The following is a 22,205-nucleotide window of genomic DNA, read 5'->3' on the forward strand; positions in this document are numbered from 1 at the left end:
CAACTTAACAATTTCCTGATCTTATCTTTGTTCTAATTGACTTTAGCCTTATCTGCCTTACTGATTATTGTGCCTGAGCTCCCTCACAGCCCTTCTCCTCACCCTCCAGAGTGGCTGTGCACCTTCCCCCACCCACATTTAGTTTCCTTCTGCAGCTATTTTTTCCACTAAAACTTTCTGAAATTACAAAGAACCTTTCTTCATGTTCTCCCTTTCCTTGCTGCTGCTGTCGGGTGGGAGTGATCAGAGGACATGACGGGGGGAGGGGGGAGCCTCAGAGTAGTCCTACTGCTTGCCTGCGGTTTCCCACCCAAAATGCTTGCTGTGTGGTTGGTGGCCTTGCGCCCTCACTCCTGGCACAGGTGCATATCTAGCCTTAGCCCTGCTGAAGGGCTATTTTATTGAGTTATTCCTCTTCTGTACCCAGGAAGGAGATCAGAGCAGGAGATGGTGGCAGCAACAGTACCTGAACCCTCTTCTGGGTCCAAGAAAAGCAGTGCAGGAGTCTAAGCATATAGACTGTGCTGCAGAGACATTGTGCTTGCAGAAAAAGGCATGCTGTGCTGAGATAGAATCAAGAAGAGGGCGACCTGATAAAATCTACTCCTCTCCCTCAGCAAAAGGCTGCAGTGTCCTTTGAAGTGCCTGGGGCACAATTCCAAAAACTGGAGTGGGGGATTACTTCAGCCATCAGAGGAATTATGTAGTGTTTTTCATTCTTCCTCCTCTGAGGAGGATGAATTTATGGGGTTTTAAGAAACAGCTTCTTAAAGCCATCTTCCTAAGACCTTAAGGAACTGCTGCTGTTCAGGTACTATGATCAAGGGAGGAGATTTTTATTTTTATTTTGATGAGCTGGGAAGCATGGATACTGGTTGCCCAGTGATGAGTAGAATTCTAGAATTCCCAGTCATTCACTCTATGGCAGTTGGGGCTATCAGGAGACAGTGGCTGCTTCTGCTCCAAGTTTTTTTTTCCCCTCATCCTCAAGATGCAACTTCTATTATTCTTCACTCTCCTCTTCTTAGGCTGGGGTCGTTTTCAATATGCAGCAGCCATGACCCCTTATTTACTGCTACCTCCATTGCTGGTCACATGCTCTGACCAACAAAACTACATCCATCAGCTACAAGAGGACAAACTCCAGACTTCATGTCTGCAAGATGGGCATCCTGGGCATAATCATTTAACAGCTGTAAGATTTGTTTCAAAGACTGGGAAACAGCAGACAGTATTACCATCTGCTCACTGCTGCTGGCGCTGGAAGGTTGCTTTCATGTGTAATATGATTCTTTGGTCAGGCCGGATAGTGCTGGGCCCTAAGTTAGCAAGAGGAGACATCCATCCATCCCGCTGCATCCTCATACAGTGTGCGTCACCTTCCTGCACAACACCTGCATGCCTTCACCGCAATCTGAGCATTGAAGTGTTTGGGCAGGATGTCCAACTCTTCCTGCTTTGGCCGCTCACACGTCCCATCCAGGAGTGGCAGCTGGTGCAGCTGGGCTGGTGTGCACACCTCAACACTTCAAGTTGGCGTTATCACTACAGCAGTCGGCAGGGTCGTCTCCTCCCCACCAGCTATCATCCAGATTCTGCACACTTTGCCCACTACCATAGTGGTGAGCTGCACCACAAGTGCAAATCCTTCTTCAGCTATCGCCTGACTGTGCATTACACGCACCAAGGGATATATATTTCTTCCCTCCACATTAAGCAGAGGCCCCAGATTAGCCTTAGCCTCGATTTGCAGGTGGAACCCATTCTGCTACACATTTGCAGTACCCATTCCAAATTGCTCAGCATCTCTCATAAGACCATCAGCCTCTCTTGGAGCCTCCTACCTGTCAACTCCCAAAAAATGGCCTACAGACTATGGGATGTTAAGAGTAGAAGGGTCTGGTCTACTTTCTACAATCCGTATGCTCTACAGAACAATTACACTGTTGTGCATATCCCACAGCATTCCAGGAAGAAAACAGTGGCCAGTATCTACTTTTGTGTAGATGAGGCAGGCTCTGGGGAGCTAGGTGGAGAACTTGGTTACTCTAATACCACCTTAAATCTAACATCAAAGAGTGAGCCCCGGGCGCACCTCACTCTCAACACACAGAAAATCAAGATGGGCACTTACATTTTTAGCCACACACAGGGGCTTTACTATTTCACCCAAGGAGGAAATGCTGCCAGCTCCTCTGGCAACCTCTCAAGCACTCACTACTTTTTCTATCAGCATCACTCTCTGTCTTATTTGATCGCAATAGAGTTTATCCAACTACGGTGGTACAAGTTCAGTGTACATCTATACCTTAACAGGAAAGGAGCCCTTCTGAGTTATTTTTCAAGGAAAGATATAGAGATTCACATTTTCAACAGTGGTCCTTCTTTTTTACAAAGTGTGGTCTATATTGTGTGGTTTATTCCACTGCAACACCCTCTCTTGCAATTCAAGTGGGCCTTCAACTTAGAACATTTTGATTCAAGGAAAGAATACCTCTTTTGGAACAATACCTATGCTTACAGGGATCATGTCAGAAATGCTGCCCAATTCATTCCTCATACAGTTTTACCTTTCAACCCTGCCCTGTATGCAGGGTATGTAGCCCAAGTAAACTGCACAAGAACTGGGAATACTCAAGCTGCTGTGAAAGCTACAGTCCACACTTATGCTTCAAAGACTGTGGAGTCCACAGTGACTTGCCTTCAAATGAGTTGTTTAATTAAGAAAGTGAAGATCCAGAAACCTCATCCTAAAAACTGTACCTTAAACCATATTAAAAGGGTACCATTTACTTTGTCTGCTGACATGGAGGTGAATTGTCCAGGTTCTAAACTACGAGACCTAACCTGGAAAATCTTTAAAATCCCAGATGTGAACAGTACTCCAGACTGGTCAAAACCATTTAATGCACCTGGCATTGGAAGCAGAAATCTTCTCATGTTAGAAGTTCCTGCATCTAGCTTAGATTATGGTTTGTACCTCTTTAATTTTACAGTGAAATTAATTGCAATGGATACTTTGGAGAGTGTGGAAGACTCTGATTCAGTATTTGTAGCAATTGGACCAGGCAGTCTTGTGGCTGTCATTGCTGGAGGTGCTGTGCAGACCGTTGGTTTTTCTAGCCAGTGGACTCTGGATGGATCCGCTTCCTCTGATCCTGATGCAGCCCAACCCTTTGAAGGACTCACATTTACTTGGTACTGCACTAAACAAAAAACAGACTATGCATCCATGATCTTAAGTGGAAATGGAAAGTGTTATCCAGAACAAGTGGATTTGAAATGGACAGCTTCTTCTGACCCAGTTCAAACAGTTCTACCCAAAACGCTTCAGGAAAATGTTGTTTATTATTTTCTCCTGGTAGTTCAAAAAGGAAGCCGAACGGCTCAAGCTCAGCAAATGATACATGTGCGGTCTGACTCTGCACTGATGCTGAATATCACATGCATTGAAAATTGTGGTAGGTCAATAATACCAACAGAAAGATTTTGTCTTTCTGGTAAATGTCTAAATTGCAGAAAATCTAGCAGACCACTCTACCACTGGTCACTTTTCTCACCAAGTTCCACCGAAATACATTTTGACTGGGACTCTAAGACTACAACTGGGAGATCAAGTCCATACTTATGTATACGTTCTTTGAGTTTCGTGAATATGAGAGAACAATCATATATGCTTGTTTTAAAAGTGAGCATGTGGAAAGGAGAGTCATCAGTCTATAGTTACTTATTTTTTGTAAACTTTCCACCAGTACCCGGAAAGTGTGCCCTTAGCCCTGCCGTGGGAATGTCATTCTTAACAAAATTCATTGTTCACTGTAGTGGGTTTAAAGATAAAAATTTGCCCCTTACATATAAAGTCAAAGCAGTATCAGATAAATGGACCTCTACTAGACTACATTCTCCAGACAACGGTATATTGGGGACAATTGTGTATTGTGGGCATCAGCCTAAAACTCCACCAACTTTTTTACCCACTGGTGCTTTAACAGTATATGTTGATATTTATGATGCACTTGGAGCATACTCCCAAATAACTTTACAGACAACAGTGAATAGTCCATTGAAAGGGAAGCAAAATTATGCCATAATAAATGAATTACATGATTTAACCCATGGACCCACAGCTCCAATAGCATCTTTTCTCAAAAGTGGAGACTATTTTAGGGCAGGTTATTTTGTCTACATGGTGGCTTCTACTTTAAATGATATTGAAACCTTGCAAGAATTTCATTCCTCTAAAACTGAACTGCGGGAAATCCTTCTAAATAGGTCTGCAGCTATCCCTACAATAGACATAACAGGGACAAACCAAATGATCTCAAGTATTTCTCAGATAACACAGGAAACCACTGAAATAAATAGGAAATCACAACTACTTGCCATCAGAAAACTCAAAGATTTAAGTGAAGAAGTGCAAAGGCAGAGCAATGACAACCTAGGTTCTAAAGAAACAGAGGTTCTTTGCACTAGTATTTTTGCAGGGTTGTCCAATGTCCTGAAAGCTGCTCTGTTAGAACATAGAACTGTTCACAAAAATGGGGTTAAGGAAACCATTTCTGTCAGTGAGATTTTAGCGGACCTAATTTTACAAGGTAAAGTTCCTGGAGAGAGTGAAACTATTATGGAAGCCAACGGTTGGAGCATCACATTAAGAAAAGATGAAAAGTGGGATGTTATCAGTGCTTTCTCAAAGAGGAAAGACTGCAGGAACTGCTTTTATCCCAAAATGAGACAGGAGAGCAATGAATTACCAGTGGATGCTGTGATCTCCACTGTTGTTTATGAGTTTGACAAGAATCCTTTTCCTTGGTTGCCAAATACAGATAACATTGGCACAATGGTGACTGGATTCAAGATGATAGGGACCAAATCTAATGGTGACATGCTTGGAATAATGCCTGATACAGCAGAAATTATAATGACCAGAAAAAATGAAGAAACTGTCATCTTTGAGTTGATGATGGGACATGGCAGCAAACTCCCTAAAACAACTGGAGAATTTAGTTTTGAAGTGTGTAAGAATTCCAAAGATATTTTCATTCAGATTATGCCAGAACTAAAGGTCACTTTCCAGGCATTTGTATACCTAGGTTTAAGGAACAGCAATCTTGCTGTAGCGGCTTTTAGTATTTTCCATAACAAACCTGCAATAGCAAGGAGAAATAGCTCCAGTAATACTGGCTGTGCACTTCAGACTCCGTACATATTTTGTCTTTCCCAGACATTGCTCAGAACAATATTCCAAGGCAACAGTGCAAAACAATTGAACATATCCATTGTTTTACAATCTGACCTTTCTGTAAGTCAGCTAGTTGGCATTGTGATTTTTACTGCCAACTGCTTACACATGGATGGAGTCCAAAGTCATTGGAAAGAAGACCTCTGCAGCCTTGGCCCTCAGACCAGTTGGCAAAAATTACATTGCATTTGCACAGGCAAAAAGCGTATTCCAAGGACTGCAAATTCTCAGCCAAGAAGAACCTACAGAGATAACATCAACTTTTTGGCTGGGGAAGTAACTGCATATCCCAGTCCAGTAGAAATGAAAAAGGTCCAGTTAACCCAAAACGACAAAAATCCTGTGACAATGTTGACGGTACTTTTCATTTTGATAGTATACATCTTCTTGGCTATTTGGACAATAAGAAAAGATAGGGCCGATTTGAAGAGCAGAGACCATGCCATAGTCTTGCCAGACAATGATCCTTTTGATCAAGTGTGCTACCTGGTCACCATATACACAGGCAGCCGTTTTGGAGCAGCGACCACAGCCAATGTTTTTATTCAGCTAATAGGCCAAAGTGCTGTCAGTGACGTACATTGCTTAAGACACCCCAAACACCCGACTTTTCTTCGAGGGGCCATTGATACTTTTCTCTTGACGAGTAAGAATGACCTCGGAGAAGTTTATTGCCTTCAAATCTGGCACAATAATGCAGGTTCTTCCCCTGATTGGTTCTTGAGTAGAGTCAAAGTGGAAAACATATACTCCCAACAGTCTTGGGTGTTCATGTGCCGGAAATGGTTTGCTCTTGACAAGGCAGACGGCCTAATAGAGAGGACATTAGTTGTTACTCAGCCAGCAGCACCTTTAAACAAAATTGATTTCTTAATGATAAACATTGCCAATGACCTGGTGGATTGTCACTTATGGTTCTCGATCTTTGCTCCTGTCTGTACAATGTCTTTGAACAGGCTTCAACGGCTTTCTTGTTGTTTAGCAATACTATTGTGCATCCTGCTTATCAACGTTATGTTCTTCAACGCAGATGAGGATCGAAACATGTTTTCTGAAGAGTTACAGTATTTGAGATCCATAATAATCGGAATCCAAAGTGCTTTCATTGCTTTTCCTTTGCAAATGATTGTAACAGCTTCCCTGAAATATTCTCAGAAGGAACCTTCACCACTGAATGCAATGGAGACCTACCCACCAGAATACTCTGCTTTCATGTCTGGGGACTTTAGAAACTGGCAGGAGCGTCTGCAGAAGTGGTACCTTGTAGAAACTGGTTCAAACATCCCAGGACCTAATTTCCCAAGGAGGCCTTCCAGTGTCTCAGAATCATCCGAACTGGAACAATCAAAAAAGATAAACTGGCGACAGGCAGGAAAAAGTTGGACCAACTGCACAATTTCTGAGGGTGATGCAAATGTAATTGCAACAGAAGAGGACATAACCCAAGATTCTAAGCCCAATATCAATTCTAGTAATAATTATGTGAAGAATGATATGTATCCTCAGATAAAACCACCAAATATTCCCCACATGCTCTTTTATAGAAAGCCACAAATAGTGTTTTCATGGTGGAATCAATCTATTTTGTGGATGGTGGCCTTGGTCATATCTGCCGTGTCATCATTTTTTATCATATTTTATGGTCTGCACTATGACTATGAAACATCATTCGAGTGGCTAACAGCATCCACCATCTCTTTTTCTGCATGTGTATTTTTGCTTCAAACTCTGACCATAGGGATTTTTTCAGCCTTGGAGACACTTTATCCCAAATACTGTGAAAATGTTCCATGGTCAAGCAAAAACACCTTCTTAGAGATTAATCTGGAAGATGCAACTATGGATGCTGATGATATGCGAGAATTGCATTATGATCTCGTTAGAGCGAGAGGTACCAAGCACTACCAACCCCTGGAAGAGGATGAAATCACAATTTTTAAGAAAAAACAGAAGATTGAACAACAAGCTTTCATTTTCATAAAGGACATAATCTGTCACTTTGTCTTTTTAATTCTAGTTTTAAACATTGCTTACTCAATGGAAAACACTGCTAGTTTTTACTACAACCAGGATATTCAAAACAAGTTCTCTCCGGAGCTTTCAAGTATCACTAAAATAGAGCACATTTACAGTTGGCTTAGCAATGTCTTTTTGCCTTTGATCCACAACAATAACAAGCCATCCTATCTTTCAGATACCTGGTCCAAAATCCTTGGGTTACCCAGAATGCGGCAAGTTAGAGCAAAGAATACAATAAAAGAATGTTTCTATCCACATAGTTTTGTACATAAATTTGTGATTAGTACAAGCCATTGCCTTCATAAGTATGGCCATGACAGTGAAGAGCAAAGAAACCACTTTGGGTCTTGGGCAAACACAGCCAATAGGTCTGTTTCAAATAATTTTGCCAATTTTCCAGGCTTCACTTACCACTCCCTCACTGATCCTTGGCAATATAATTCATATGGAGAACTAAACACTTATGGAGCAGGAGGATACACTTTTAATTTTTATCCAGAAGAGCAACTGCATAACTCAACAGAAAGAATCAATGCTTTAAAAGGGAGCAGCTGGCTTGATGAAAATACCTGGGCACTGATAGTTGAGATGACAACTTTTAATCCAGATGTCGATTTATTTTGCAGTATCTCAGTTGTATTTGAGATTTCTAATTTAGGCCCTGTTAACACAAGCTTGATTATCCATTCATACACACTCCCCATTTTCAAGCAGCTAAGTGGTATGAAAAAGTTTGTCTATATAGCTGTTGGCTATATTCTTGTCTTTTACATCATCGATGAGTTTTCTGTGGTGGAGCAACAAAGGCTAAAATACATAAAAACTGTTTCAAATTTAATTAATTTTGGGATAAAGGGTGTGTGTCTCTTCTTCCTTTTGCAGCTTGCCTTCAAATTTAAATTGGCTTCTGCAATAACAGAATTGTTTTTACTTCACCCAGATGAATTTGTTCCGTTCCATAAAGTTTCCCATGTTGATCAAACATTGCGGATAACTCTGGGTTTCTTGGTCTTCCTCATAGTTTTGAAAACTCTCCGGTATTCCCGATTCTTTTACGATGTGCGCCTGGCTCAGCGATCTATTCTAGCAGCCCTTCCTGGCATCTGTTCTATGGCTTTAGTGGTGGCGGTGTACTTCTTTGTATACATGGCATTTGGTTACCTGGTATTTGGACAACACGAATGGAATTACAACACAATGACTCATTCTGCTCAGACAGTATTCTCTTACTGTGTTTCGGCTTTTAAAGACACTGCCTTTACATCCAATAGGATTCTGGGGGGTCTCTTTCTAGCTTCATTCATGATGGTGATGATCTGCGTTTTGATCAATTTATTTCAAGCTGTGATTATGTCTGCCTATGAGGACATGAAGCAACCCGTTTATGAAGAGCCTTCTGATGAAGCAGAGGTAGTAAATTTTCTGTTTCATAAGATTCGCAGGGTCTGGTTTTTTGTAACCTGCAGGTCAGCATCCACAGCTGATGCAGAGCTTTTCAACAGAGTTCTGTTTGGGCATCCTGAGAGGAAAAGCACTCAGCACCTGGGGCTCAAAGCCAGAAAAATAAATGGCAAAAAAATGGTTTATCTTGTCATTTGATTCTTAAGCTGGCTTTTTCAAAACTGAATGAAAACTGCACATTTAAAAAGACAGAAAGGAAGAAGTAAGGAAAAAATGGATTGCTCCGAATATTTATCAGTGCTAATTCCCAATGAAACTGCTTTTCAGTGCTGCCCTCCACATCATCCCATTTATTCACAGAAGCTATTATGGAATGATTACACTTAATTAACTGCAAGCACTCCCATACCACTAGTCCGGATGAAGAACCAGTATCGGTGTAACCTCAGTTTCTTACACCTCCACCCTAACCCTCCCTCAACCTCTCTTGTCAGGTGAGAAAACAAGGAGGGAGGGTGTTATAAAACTGTAGGAAAGGGGTGGGGAACAGGTCCTTGGTGTATGTATCCTGCATTAAAAAACCCTGTTATTATTATTATTGTTGTTTCAAATAGAGATTTCATTTGGGTGACCTAATTCATTATCTCTTAATCTCTTAAAATACAGCAATATACAATGTTTGAGATGAGAGGGTGTGTGTGAAGTGTAATGAGTGCCTTTTTGCCAAAGAGGAAGACTGTAACCTTAATAGTAAAACAGTCCTGTCATTTGAATGAGGCGTTTTGTTTGCTTCACTATTTTATTTGTATGTCATTACTACTATTATTTTTCAATTACTTTGTGGCATTATTAATATCAGGCTGGATCAATTGCAGAGCCATGAGGGGTAAAATAGAATCACAGAATCATAGAGTTGGAAGAGACCACAAGGGCCATCGAGTCCAACCCCCTGCCAAGCAGGAAACACCATCAGAGCACTCCTGACATATGGTTGTCAAGCCTCTGCTTAAAGACCTCCAAAGAAGGAGACTCCACCACACTCCTTGGCAGCAAATCCCACTGTCGAACAGCTCTTACTGTCAGGAAGTTCTTCCTAATGTTTAGGTGGAATCTTCTTTCTTGTAGTTTGGAACCATTGCTCCGTGTCCGCTTCTCTGGAGAAGCAGAAAACAACCTTTCTCCCTCCTCTATGTGACATCCTTTTATAGAATCATAGAATCATAGAGTTGGATAGTAACATTCAGAAATGAAACACATTGCCCTTGATTTCATCTTTTGTACCCCATATGTTTGTGGGACTACTGTGCCATGCATCTGCTTATGCAGATGCAGTTGAGCATGCAAATAGCTATGGTGTGCACAGACTGTACAGTACTCATGGTGACAAGTGCAGCATATATGCTACTGAATCTAGAGACCAGCCCACTAATTCATGGGTTATTAAAGATATTTCAGGTGAACCCTGTTGTGTAAGGCTACCCCAACCCCTGCTCATGGCACCCCTAGCAACTGTGTCTTCAGCATACATAAGAAGTAACACTACACATCTAGAGGGCTTCCTCTGAAGAGGTGTTCCTGATTGGGTCAGGACCATCACCACCAGCCTTTGCCATGGAGCAGCTCTGCATGTGTACATCAGTTTGCATGTGCTCCTGGGTGAGTGGGTGGCCAATCGGTGTGTCAGCAATGGGAGCAATGGGGTTAGCCCATGCAACCCTGCAGCTCCTTTGAACCTGGTTAGGGATACTTAGCAAACTGAAACGTGGCACATATGTGGTCCAATAAATATTGAACACTAAAAGTCTAGAATGAGACAGGACATAAAATGCTCTGCCTATGTTACTTCCACACTAGCTGAAATTTTGTCATTTGGTATAGACAGAGTATGGGGGGGATCCATTCCTTTTACAGATGTAAAGGTGCTTTTCTATGGAAATCTGCTGATTTCTTTACCTTCTCATTCCACTTTTATCAGAATATCATTTAGTACAGCACCATTCCTTACAGATTTATGCATTTTTACATCTATGGTATCCAGGCAACACCAATGCATGGTGCATAACTGAAAGTGCCTATTTTCCCCCTCCCTCCCTGCCCTTTCTCCATGCTTCCCATACGCTACACTTCATAGAGCATGTACAAAAATGACCAAGCTAGGAGTATTTTTTTGTAATTGTCTGGCCACGGAAAGCATCTGAGTGTACCATGGATTGTGCAATTGTTATGCATAATTCTTGCTGCCCTTGCACGTGTGTGTGCTTAAATAGGAGCTGAGCAGAACTTGGCCACCAGCAACAAGCCCAACCGGGAATGTTTTACAGTGCTTCTCGTCCTTCCCTTGCCCAGTGTAGTGGACTGAGTGGGCAGTTTGAGGCTACATGGCAAAGGGCAAAGGGCTTGCTTGACCCTTCCTTGCTGTCCCCCTTCCTACTGCCCCTTTCCTTTTACAGACTTAACACATCCCACCAGTGCCACAAGAGAATCACAACCGGTCAGACTTGGTTTCTGCAGGAAGGGAAGGAGGAACTACTGAGGAGGCAGGCCATTTCACCACAAGCACCTTTGATGCCTCACCTGTTTTGCAAACTTTACAAACGCCCCAGGACGTGCACACCAACAAAGAGTTGAGCAGCAAAATTCCAGGTTAGGCTTTTTAATGGTGCACGAGTCCTGCTCCACTGCTACAAAGATGATAGATAGATAGATAGATAGATAGATAGATAGATAGCTGGATAGCTGTGCCAAACCAGAGCTGAGCCAGCATGGCAGTAGAGCAGCTCTCCCAAGAAATGCCACAAAACAGGTCAGACATCAACCGCCTCCCCAAATCAGATGGTTCCACTTTGAAACAGCTGCAGCTTTGAAGCTTTTGCACCTATGCCCCCCTTAACTGCACTAACTAGATCCCCTCCCCCGAGGAAGGGTGGGGGGAAATGGGATGCTGTTGACTCCAGCACAATGTTGTGTGGATGCCACCCCCCCCCCAAATTAGTGCCCTCCACCTCAGAGGCTTTGCAGTGGCCACCAGAAATGTTTCTGGAAATGAGAAAAAAACTTATGATAGGAGGGGAAACTATTAAGTTACATCATCACATGTCTTAACAATCAGACTAAGAGCCAAAGCAACAGAATACAGAATCCTGGCTAAAATTAGTCAGTCGAGCCAAGTTTTCCTATCTGCAGATTTTATTGAAGAATTATTGTTTATCTTTACTGAAGAATTAGAGCTGAACCTTTACAAAATGATACCTCTTTAAAGTTTGCATTGAACTTACTGTTTCACACCTGCAGCTCCCCAATTCTCCAAGTAGTGTGGGCATTTCCAAGGGCAGCTGCTACAGTGGTGTGTTTGTAATCAGAGTCAACATTGACAGTCAGCATCACTAACCACTTGCCAAGACCCACACCTCAGCTGAGGGCCCATTGCCAACTCTTAGAGCTCCCGGGCCCTCCTGCTCCGCTGCCTGCACACGCCTCCCCACCCTCTCCAAGCCAGCCAGCTCTGAGAGGAGCAAGGAAAGAAGCAGCAACCTCTCTTCCTCTCGAGAGACGTTGCCAATGAGCCTGCAGAGAAGACCTAGTCAGGCATTCGAATTCAGGGCCAGCCCAAGACATTTTGGCACCAGAGGCGAACCAGAAAATGGCACCCGCCCCCCCCCCTGCCAGGGAACTAGAGGCTGAGTGAAGATCTACATCAGGAACAAGGGGGAATGAAGACCCACATCGAGAACAAGGTGAAAATCTCTGTGCATTTAGTGTCAATGAAAATCACTCAATGCAAAAATAAAAATAAAAATAAAAATAAAACCTCCCCATGTCAAAGAAAAAAACAACTACCAGACTTTTAGAAGACATTTGAAGGCAGCCCTGTTTAGGGAAGCTTTTAATGTTTAATAGGTTATTGTATTTGAGTATTCTGTTGGAAGCCGCCCAGAGTGGCTGGGGAAACTCAGTCAGATGGGCGGGGTATAAATAATAAATTATTTATTATGATGATGATGTGGAATTTGATGAAAATGTATTTAATTCCCCCCCCCCGGCATAGCTGGGTTTATTTTATACCTGTGAACTAGAATTGCACTGGTTTTTATTACCTGCGTGATTTAGTTTAGATTCTTGCCTCGCGGGGGGGTGGACGACTCTCCAGTTCTATGATTGACTTGGAGCCCAGACCTGCCCATTTCAGCGGGATTTAATTCATTGCTTGCAGACTTCACTTCCGCTGGTCCGATTTATAGGTTTGCTCGGAAATGAAGTCATGCAAGTGGGACTTGCGTCCGAGTCCGGGAACTACGTATCTCCGAATTGGAAGCCAAGTCAAGTCAAGCAGCTGGTTCCCCGCGGGGCGACTGCGAGGTTTCTGCCTCCCGGACCCCGGGGCCGGCGGTGGCTGGGAGCTGGGAGCCTCCGAGAGAGGAGAGCCAGCCGCGCCATCCTTGCTGCGGCCTCTGGATGGATTCCTTGCCGGCGGTTCTGACTTGAAGCTGCGTTGCAAGGAGCAGTGGCTAAAGCCCCGCCTCCTCCTTCTGCGCGCAGCTGCCTGGTCCTGCCCGCTGCTTCCTCGGAAGGAAAGGTCTCGCGCCAAGAGTGCCCTCTCCGGCCAGGGAGCTCCGAGCGTAAGTGACCCTTCGGGCTGGACTGCTCTAGGGCAGAATCGGGGCCCGCCTCGCTGCAGGGCGAGCAAGCGGGGAGCCTCCGGCGCCGCCGCCGCCCTCGCTTGGCCTCTGCAGGCGCGGCTCCCTCCCGCACCAGGCTCTCTGCCTTCCCGCCGCTTCTTAGGCAATCCTAGCAGGTCCCTTCGGGGGTCATCTAGTAGTTTCAACATGCGCCCCCCCCCCGTCCAATTTGAAACCACACCGGCCCCCGCTTCACTTTGCCAATGTGCTAGCAGTTTTCTTGCTGCCAGGTCTACGAAAAACAGATGTGGAGACAGACATGCCCTAAGGAAATTCCACGAACAGTTGCTTGTCAATAATGGAATTGCAACTCGAATGTAATGGCGGCTTTGTGAGTTTTTGCTCGTTACACGTGGGGATGTGCACCGGGAAGTTCTGTTCCTGCCCTCTAGAGGGCAGCGGTGCTCACACCTTCGCAGGGCATCCTCGGGCATTCATGGTTCTCTTACTGGGGCCGAGTGGGATTCTTGAAGGAGCTCCTGACCTTGAGTGCAGGGGCTGCCAAACTTTGTGGACCAAGAGGCACATAGTGAAGTTTCAGAAAATGCTGTGGGTACCACAAACTGGCTGCTATTTGGGTTTGTGGCATAACAAAATTAGAAGAGGGTCATTTGCTGTTGCTCTTCACACCCAGACAGCGTCAGGTGGTAAGTCAGGTCCTCTCTCCCTCCCATTCACAGGTCACAAATTCATGCGCTTGGTCTTTCTCACCTGCCTGCACCTCTCCATCTCTCTTTCTGACGCAGAGCACACATTCAGAAAAGAAGGAAGGGCCTGCTGTCAGCTCCACAAATGCTGGTGGGTTACAACCAGCTGAGCATATGGGATTATCCCTGTCGCTTCTCCCTCAGCTAGTAATTCAACACCCCTTTTAAAAAATAAATATCTGATACCTTCATTTTACATTTGCAAATTGAGTTACTTAATATAATTACCAATAAATGAAAAAATGATGATGAGCACACCAACTCCAAATATTTACAGGCCCCGATCTTATTCATTCACATAGTAGTCCACATATTTCCCCTCCTCATTGACTAAGAGTTGATAAAATAGCTGACTTCCATGTTTTGCCGTTGATGTGCATGCTATGGTTAGCATATATGCAGCTAATACAATGTTTGTGCTCTTCTAACTTCTTAGAATCATAGAATCATAGAGTTGGAAGAGACCACAAGGGCCATCGAGTCCAACCCCCTGCCAAGCAGGAAACACCATCAGAGCACTCCTGACATATGGTTGTCAAGCCTCTGCTTAAAGACCTCCAAAGAAGGCGACTCCACCACACTCCTTGGCAGCAAATTCCACTGTCAAACAGCTCTTACTGTCAGGAAGTTCTTCCTAATGTTTAGGTGGAATCTTCTTTCTTGTAGTTTGGATCCATTGCTCCGTGTCCGTTTCTCTGGAGCAGCAGAAAACAACCTTTCTCCCTCCTCTATGTGACATCCTTTTATATATTTGAACATGGCTATCATATTCTTATTTTATTCCTCTCTAACAACATGATTTGAGGGTTTTGTTGCATCCCATTTCCTACTTTCTAATATCTTGGAGACCCCTTTAATCATGTCTGAATGGAGGTGAGGAGGCAGTTTACACCTTCAGGGGTAGATGGGGGCAGCTTGATTCTGAGAACACTCTGCTATCCAAAGCTGTAAATATGGTAATTGGTCCTCCTTGGCATTTAAATAACCATGTGTGCGAACTCCCTGCAGCGGAGGAAGGCCGCAAATGCCAGTATGAATTTAATCTGGTAAAATTAAATAAAGGGTATGGAAGGCCTCCCTGACATAAACCCAAGATTCAGTTCAGGCTTGTCTGTGCAAAGCACATCTGTTTGTGCTTCCTTAATATGCAGAACAATTAGCTGATAAAGAGCAGCTGTGGAGAAATAAAAGCCACATAAAAATAGTCACTCTTAAAGGCTTGCATAAGACGAGGAGAAGCAAGTAAAACACAATACCTGCCCACCTTACTTCGCTGTTCTCTTTGGATTTGTAAGAGAGCTTCTGGAAGGAACCTCCATCCTTACTGGCGCCCAGCTCACACATTCACATGCCTGAGGATTCCCTCCCAGCAGTGCACATGTGTTATGTGGGCACGACATGCATTGGCCTCTACGCCTTTAGGCTTGATTTGTGTGACTATCCTCCCCTCCCCCCACAACACTTTTGAGGGTAAAGGACATTCAAGCATGTTCAAGCATCGTATCCCAGTGCTCCCATTCTGTGGAAATAACAACCCTCAGTTGGTTGAGCATATAAACTGGGTGCATGGTGGTAAATAGCATGTCTTCTAGTGCAAATAGTTGTATGATAATGGCAGTCTAATCTCCTACTGGTTCATCATCATGCTATCTTCTCAGTGAAATCTCATTATGCTCTACACCAATCATGGTTAACTCGTTTAAGGTGGAGCCACCTAGACAGTCAGAGCAGTTGCACAACACAGCCCTGTTGCGACTAAATGCTCCACCTCCATTTCTCTTTAATTAAACAACAACAACACCAATCCCTGCCTATACATTCAAAATTAGAACATCAGAAGGAGATTTCTGACCTATTTCCCAGGTACACTAAGTTTGTAAGTGCTGAGAGTTTTTGTGCATAGTTAATACAGTGGTACCTCGGTTTACAAACTTCCATCTGTTCAAGAAGTCTGTTCTTAAACTGAAACCGTTCTTAAACCGAGGCACACTTTCCCTAATGAGGCCTCCTGCCGCCGATGCCCTTCCACCGTTCGGATTCCGTTCTTAGACCGAGGTAAAGTTCGCAAACCGGGACACAATTTCCGGTTTTGTGGAGTTCATAAACCGAATAGTTCATAAGCAGGGCTGTTCTTAAACTGAGGTACCGCTGTATTTAGTCCCCAGTTCAAATTACTCCTTAGCCTTAGCACTCATGTATCCACATGCCTACAAACTGCAATATGGAGATACTCTCATCTACAAGATTGTAGTAATGAATAAGCTAAAAGATGTGAGCTGATCCCCATGCGCTCCTGTAACCAGGCCTGCCAGTCATTCTTCTTCCTTTCTCCCGGCCTCCTTTCCTCTGCTGTCTCTTCTGTACCTGCTGGGTTTGTAAAAGGTGGCGTCTGCTTTGAACACTCAAAAGTTCTAGGTTTGTCTTATCCCCAGCTGCTAATCCCAAAATATTTGGTGACATGAGTTCCACACATTTTCAGAGTAAGCAAATAAGAACTGCCATCTTAGTTCCACACTGGCTGCTTTGAGATGTTATGAAACGGCTGACTGTTTTGAGCAGATGAGAAGATCCCTATTTAAATCAAAAGCCCACCTCACCCCACCTTCTGTTCCCTGTATGGTGGCCAGCCAGATGCAAGGCCTCACTGTTTGCATTCTGCCTCTGACACTGGAGGTAATTAATACCCAGGACTGTGATTGCCCCCCCTCCCTGGGTGTGTAAGAACATGGGGTGCTGCTAATACATGCCTAGCTTTCAGTTTCAGGTGCAGCACATGTGGACCACTCTGGACAGTCCTGGACCAGCTGAGTGGCTCCACGTACAAATCCATCTGTTTGGGCATTTGGTCGGCAGCATTCCCAGATGAAGTGCAGCAAGGAGTCCCAGGGCTGTGGCACTTTTGAGTGTGAGTTGTGTGGATTAACTGCCCCGTACAGCTACTATGGACAGAAACCTCCAAATGCTGCCTGTGTTACGTAAGTACATCTCTTACCACTTACTCCCTGTGCTGTCCACCAATGATAGTATCTCCACTATGGCAAGCAGCTCCTTTGAATGATCAAGGCCATGGAGTCGAGGGCCAGTGGCTAGCCCAGGGATGGGAATTTCAGCCACCTGGTCTCTTTTTGCAGGGATTTGCAGAGCAGCCGTGATGGGTGGTCTCCGGCTTCCCTTCCCTTCCTTTGTCTGCTGCTTTCTCCTTGCTACACCCCAAGCAGATTTTCCTATGAAATTGGGAAAAGTAACAGATTATGTGTGTAAGCACCTCCCCACACCTGTGTCTTCTGAAAACTGGGTCTGCACCTGCACAGAGAAAGGGAGTCCCAGTCATGGGTTTTTTGCCAAATGTGTAGCTAGGACCAAAATATTTGAGGAGTCTTGTTTTCAAAAAAGTACAAAGAGCCTTGTGGCACCTTCAAGCTGAACTGATGTCGGGCCTCTTCCCACATAAAGTATGAATGTGGCAAACAGGCATCCAAGAACAACTGATTCTTATAAGTTCACTTCTCAAGAGGTCCAGAAATTATACTTGGTGAGGGTCTTAAGAATTCCCTGCTAGAAATCTTGAGCTCTGCTCACTGTTTCCTGAGAACTGAGAATGAAAGTTCCGGAGTGTGACCTATAGCTATGGCCTCACTTCAAAGTGATGCCCTCCAGATGTTTTCGGCTACAACTTCCAGTGGCCACAGTCAGCAGTGGCCATGCTGGCCTGTGCTGAAGGGAGTTGTCGTCAAAACATCTGGAGGGCACCAGGTTGCAGAATCCTGCATTATGGATTCAAGAATGGCTTGCTAATAAGACAGTGGAAACTGCTGCCATCTAACATGGGACACAGTTTTATTGAGGGCTTGATATTTAAATGGGGACCATGTTTCTATCCCTTACTTTTTGCAGGGAGTGGGGAGAAGGATCATTTTCAATTTACCTGTCAGTGATAAAAAAAACTGTTCCTTTACCTCACAGTGACCCTTCACTGTTTTTCAGCTGCATTCAAGAGTCCCCTAGTTTCATGATGAGAAAATCTATTTTGGTCCCCTGAGCATTCAGCATCTGGTGTCTGCCAAAGGCAGGCAGGGTTGGGGCCAGGAGCAAGTTGTTCCGTGCCCTTTTGGAGTGTGAGAATTGTCCTTTGGAAACAGCAGGTTAATTCCAGAGAGGGCACAAAACGGTTGCCATCTCTGGCAGATCCCTTCTCTTGTCGTGCCCCTCAGCTGCTCACTCCTACTTGCCTGCGTCTTGGCTCATGCACGGGACTTGGTTGCTGAAGGCCGGAAAGAAAGCAACTCCTGACATCTCCACTGTTGTGATCCTTGCTGGGAGGGGGTGTGGCTCTCTAGAGCCTTTGTCTTTGTCTTGAGAAAGTCAGCGGAAGAGGGGAGCTTAGGGAAGGATTCAGCTAAAGCTTCCATTCCTGTTCACTTTTGAGGGAGGCCTGGTATGCTGTTTCCCACAGTGGTGAATGGAATGCCTGTGGGAAGGGTATCATGCTTCTCCTCTGAAAATGGCTCTGCCCTGACTCAGTGCCATTAGCCCTTCAGCCCTTTACTCAGTACAGATACAGTCGCTGCTGAATATTAGCCACTGACCTGGTCCTTAAGATTGGATATGGGAATGTGAGTTGTTCCTTGCCAGTGCTAGCTATCTCTTTAAAATGTGGAATGATTCTTTCCCAGCCTTCTGGAGGAATCCTACGTCATGAAGGATCCATTCACCTCTGACAAGGACAAATTCCTCATACTTGGATCTCAGTGCAGTTTGTGTTGCAAGCATGTGTGTGTTGGCACAGTAAGTAGCACGTGATACCTGCTGCCTTTATATCTCTGATGTTAGTTTCATAGGCTGTGACCTAGAGGCTGAAAATCAAGCCAAGTGGAACATAACCTTTTTTCCACCCTTGCTTTGCCATTACCTTTTATATACTACTTCAAAATACAGTTCCATAATTCAGTATTTTTAATGGCCCTCTGAAGGATCAACACCTTAAGTGCTCCTTTTCTCGGGTCATTCTCTTAACAACAGTTCAGGGTCATTCTGTTCCCAGGCCTTCTGTGAATCTCCTGCCAGACTCAACAGAAAGTCTTCACCAGCAGGTGAACAATTGGCCATCTCATACTTGCTCTTCCGCTGCTTGAATGTTCATAAATATGCTATGGAACCACAGGAACTTAACTACTGGGTGGGTGTGTTCGTGATCTCAGGACAGTTGGTGCCAGTCACACTGCCCAGTGTGAGCCTGTTATTTACATTGCTCACCATAGCAGCATACCATATCTAATGCCTGGATTATTTGACTATGAAGGGAATACTTATACTGCATATGTATATTGGTTTTATGCCATTTTCATTTTTGTGACTTCCTCCAAAGAATCCTAAAAATTGGATTTTGCTGAAGCATTGAGAGTGTCCCTTGAGGAGCCCCTAGCACTTCTCCCCTAGGCTGTGTTTCTAGAGCTTTGGGGGTCAACAAGAATGCTGCCATTTATTTTCATTTGCACAGGACATAGCAAACCGCACAGTCCTTTTTGGAGACTGTTTCTTAGCTTTTGAGCTTTGTTTGGCTTCTCTTGTGATGAAGATCTGTGGGTTGCTTTGGTGTTGCAAGCTTCTCTGGATGTTATCTCATATAGCCACATTGCTACACATTGCGTCAGGACAGGCAGCCCTTACTTGAAGGAGTTGTGGATATAAGGAACCATTATGAGGCGTTGCAGGAAAAACGGATTTTCCCAAGTTGTGCAACTTGAGGAACTGTTTCATCACATCTGCTACATGCTAAATGTTTCCCTTCCAACTGTAAGATTTTCTGAAAAATGTAATTCATAACCCATTTCTTTCCCCGCTTCCAGTTCTCTAAAATGATATTGAGCTAAGGATTCCAGATTTGTTCAAAGCAAGTCTGAGAGGAATCAGTTTTGGCCTCCTCCTGGAACAGATATTACACCCTTCATTGGCCTATAGCAAAATATATTTATTTAGGCTCGTTATATAGACCTTGCACAAGTTGTAATTGACCAGGGAGCCCCATGCGGTCAGGCCAAGGGTCCATTAATGTTGGCCATAGGTCAACCTTCTACACTCTGATGCCCTGCATATGTTCACCTCCAGCCCCCACCAGCCCCATTCAACCTGGTCAAGGGTCAGGGGTGATGGGAGTGGTAGTTCCAAATGGCTAGAGAGCATGAGGTAAGCTTCCATAAGGGCTGCAGTGAAGATGGTGAGCAGGGCTTGAAAGCAAGAATAGTGTTGTTGAGTTGTTTGCCCACAACTTTTGGTAATTCAGCTTTTCATTGCCTCTGACCTTGGAGCTTCCATTTAGCCATTGAGAGACCATGGATTTGCAGATTTTTAAAAATTAAAAAGCAATCCTGTGCACATTTACCTGGGAGAAAGCTCTACTGGACATGGTGGGACTTCTGAGTAAACATGAACAGGGTTGGGCTGCACGGCCAGTGACCATCACCATGTCTTTGACCACGATTTCCTTAAGTGGAGGAGGATTGCAGACATCTTAATTCTCCTGCTGGATTAAAGAGACCTTTGATCTTAGATTTCGCTTCATTAATTAGTCACCCTCAATCCAGCTGCAGCCGAGCTACTGCCCCATTGGGTGTGGGCCCAGCAGTGTATTGCACTTGCTGAAAATTGGTGTAGTAAAATATAATAAAGAAACAGAGGCTGCTTGTGAGGAACGTTTAAAAGAGCTCATACAAGCAGGTGGAGCGCAAGCCACCCCAGATGGCAAGACCGGCTGTTAAATTTTAAGAAGTGGCTGGATCTGTATGTATCTTAATTGCTGAGCACAAGGGGGGTTCTGGAGCAGGAGGCGCGACTGGAGCAGTTCAGCAGCATCCTCGAGTCCTTTGAGTTTCAAAGCTAGGAAATGAGTTAGTCACAACTACGCCTCTTTAAAAGCACTTGGACTAACCTTTTGGCTGGATTGGGGTCATACAATAAGAATAGATGTAGTGTGTTAAGTTTGGTGAGTTTAGGAATTTCTCTGTTCTTTTTCAGGACTGTAGCCTTTTCTACGCAAAAAGATTCTGCCTCCCCTGTCTTAAGTTACACTTAAACGAGTTTCCAGTGGAAATAAGGCAAGATTTGGAAAAGAAAACTCATTCTCAACACCAATCTTCAAAAAAGGGAGATTCCAAGACTTCGAAGAAAAACTAGGTTGTTTTTGGCCCAGGTGTGTTTTTTTGTAACAAATATAAAGCTGTGTCTGATGAATGTCTTCTAGAACAGTTTTTATAAGATAGTTCAGATGGAGGATTTAATTTTTGTACGGAGGCTGCAATGCAGTGTGTCAGTCTGGTGCCCACCAGGTGTTTGGACTAGAGCATCCATCAGCCCCAGGCAGCAATGCCATGGCAGAAAGCCCCAGGGAAGAAAGTGCAGCTTGTTGTTGTTGTTGTTTGGTCGTTTAGTTGTGTCCGACTCTTCGTGACCCCCTGGACCAGAGCACGCCAGGCACTTCTGTCTTCCACTGCCTCCCGCAATTTGGTCAAACTCATGCTGGTAGCTTCGAGAACACTGTCCAACCATCTCATCCTCTGTCGTCCCCTTCTCCTTGTGCCCTCCATCTTTCCCAACATCAGGGTCTTTTCCAGGGAGTCTTCTCTTCTCATGAGGTGGCCAAAGTCTTGGAGCCTCAACTTCAGGATCTGTCCTTCCAGTGAGCACTCAGGGCTGATTTCCTTCAGAATGGAGAGGTTTGATCTTCTTGCAGTCCATGGGACTCTCAAGAGTCTCCTCCAGCACCAGAATTCAAAAGCATCCATTCTTTGGTGATCAAGCCTTCTTTATGGTCCAGCTCTCACTTCCATACATCACTACTGGGAAAACCATGGCTTTAACTATACGGACCTTTGTTGGCAAGGTGATGTCTCTGCTTTTTAAGATGCTGTCTAGGTTTGCCATCGCCTTTCTCCCAAGGAGCAGGCGTCTTTTAATTTCGTGGCTGCTGTCACCATCTGCAGTGATCATGGAGCCCAAGAAAGTAAAATCTCTCACTGCCTCCATTTCTTCCCCTTCTATTTGCCAGGAGGTGATGGGCCCAGTGGCCATGATCTTCGTTTTTTTGATGTTGAGCTTCAGACCATATTTTGCGTTCTCCTCTTTCCCACTCATTAAAAGGTTCTTTAATTCTTCCTCACTTTCTGC

General features: G+C 44.3%; 2 protein-coding genes across 6 annotated transcripts in view; one reads left to right on the plus strand and one right to left on the minus strand.

The window, feature by feature from the left end:
• The window catches only part of TTC38 (tetratricopeptide repeat domain 38), an 83,640-nt gene extending 62,600 nt beyond the window's left edge, over positions 1–21,040 (minus strand). Inside the window, exon 1 of one of the 2 annotated variants that reach the window (XM_079975239.1) lies at positions 20,425–21,040. In XM_079975239.1, coding sequence (XP_079831365.1) covers positions 20,425–20,508 — 84 coding nt within the window. In that variant the 5' untranslated portion in view covers positions 20,509–21,040. The remainder of the gene's footprint in view (positions 1–20,424) is intronic. The other variant, XM_079975240.1, reaches the window with a different exon arrangement.
• Positions 298–21,272, plus strand: CDPF1 (cysteine rich DPF motif domain containing 1). 4 transcript variants are annotated; one of them, XR_013838600.1, is made up of 4 exons: positions 298–9,156; positions 16,804–17,020; positions 17,177–18,830; positions 21,057–21,094. XR_013838600.1 is itself a non-coding variant. In XM_079975011.1 (4 exons), exons 2-4 carry the CDS (start codon positions 16,908–16,910, stop codon positions 21,213–21,215), a joined length of 384 nt encoding a protein of 127 aa, XP_079831137.1. In that variant the 5' UTR covers positions 13,140–13,278; positions 16,804–16,907; the 3' UTR covers positions 21,216–21,272. The 4 variants fall into 4 exon arrangements, 2 of the variants coding, with proteins under 2 accessions (XP_079831137.1, XP_079831136.1); XM_079975011.1 differs by lacking the exon at positions 298–9,156 and adding an exon at positions 13,140–13,278 and having other exon boundaries at positions 18,719–18,830; positions 21,057–21,272; XM_079975010.1 differs by lacking the exon at positions 298–9,156 and having other exon boundaries at positions 14,797–17,020; positions 18,719–18,830; positions 21,057–21,272.
• Positions 21,273–22,205: the final 933 nt, after the last annotated feature.

The sequence above is a fragment of the Podarcis cretensis genome (genome assembly GCF_951804945.1).
Source record: "Podarcis cretensis genome assembly, chromosome: 5".
In the NCBI taxonomy this organism is placed as follows: domain Eukaryota; kingdom Metazoa; phylum Chordata; class Lepidosauria; order Squamata; family Lacertidae; genus Podarcis; species Podarcis cretensis.

What these genes read in the sequence shown, in the direction of transcription:
- CDPF1 (XM_079975011.1), top strand. Translation starts at nt 16,908, where the DNA reads ATGAAGTGCAGCAAGGAGTCCCAGGGCTGTGGCACTTTTGAGTGTGAG. An exon ending in CCAAATGCTGCCTGTGTTAC is followed by an intron (nt 17,021 to 18,718) that starts GTAAGTACATCT and finishes ATTCTTTCCCAG; the next exon opens with CCTTCTGGAGGAATCCTACG. An exon ending in AGCATGTGTGTGTTGGCACA is followed by an intron (nt 18,831 to 21,056) that starts GTAAGTAGCACG and finishes GTTCTTTTTCAG; the next exon opens with GACTGTAGCCTTTTCTACGC.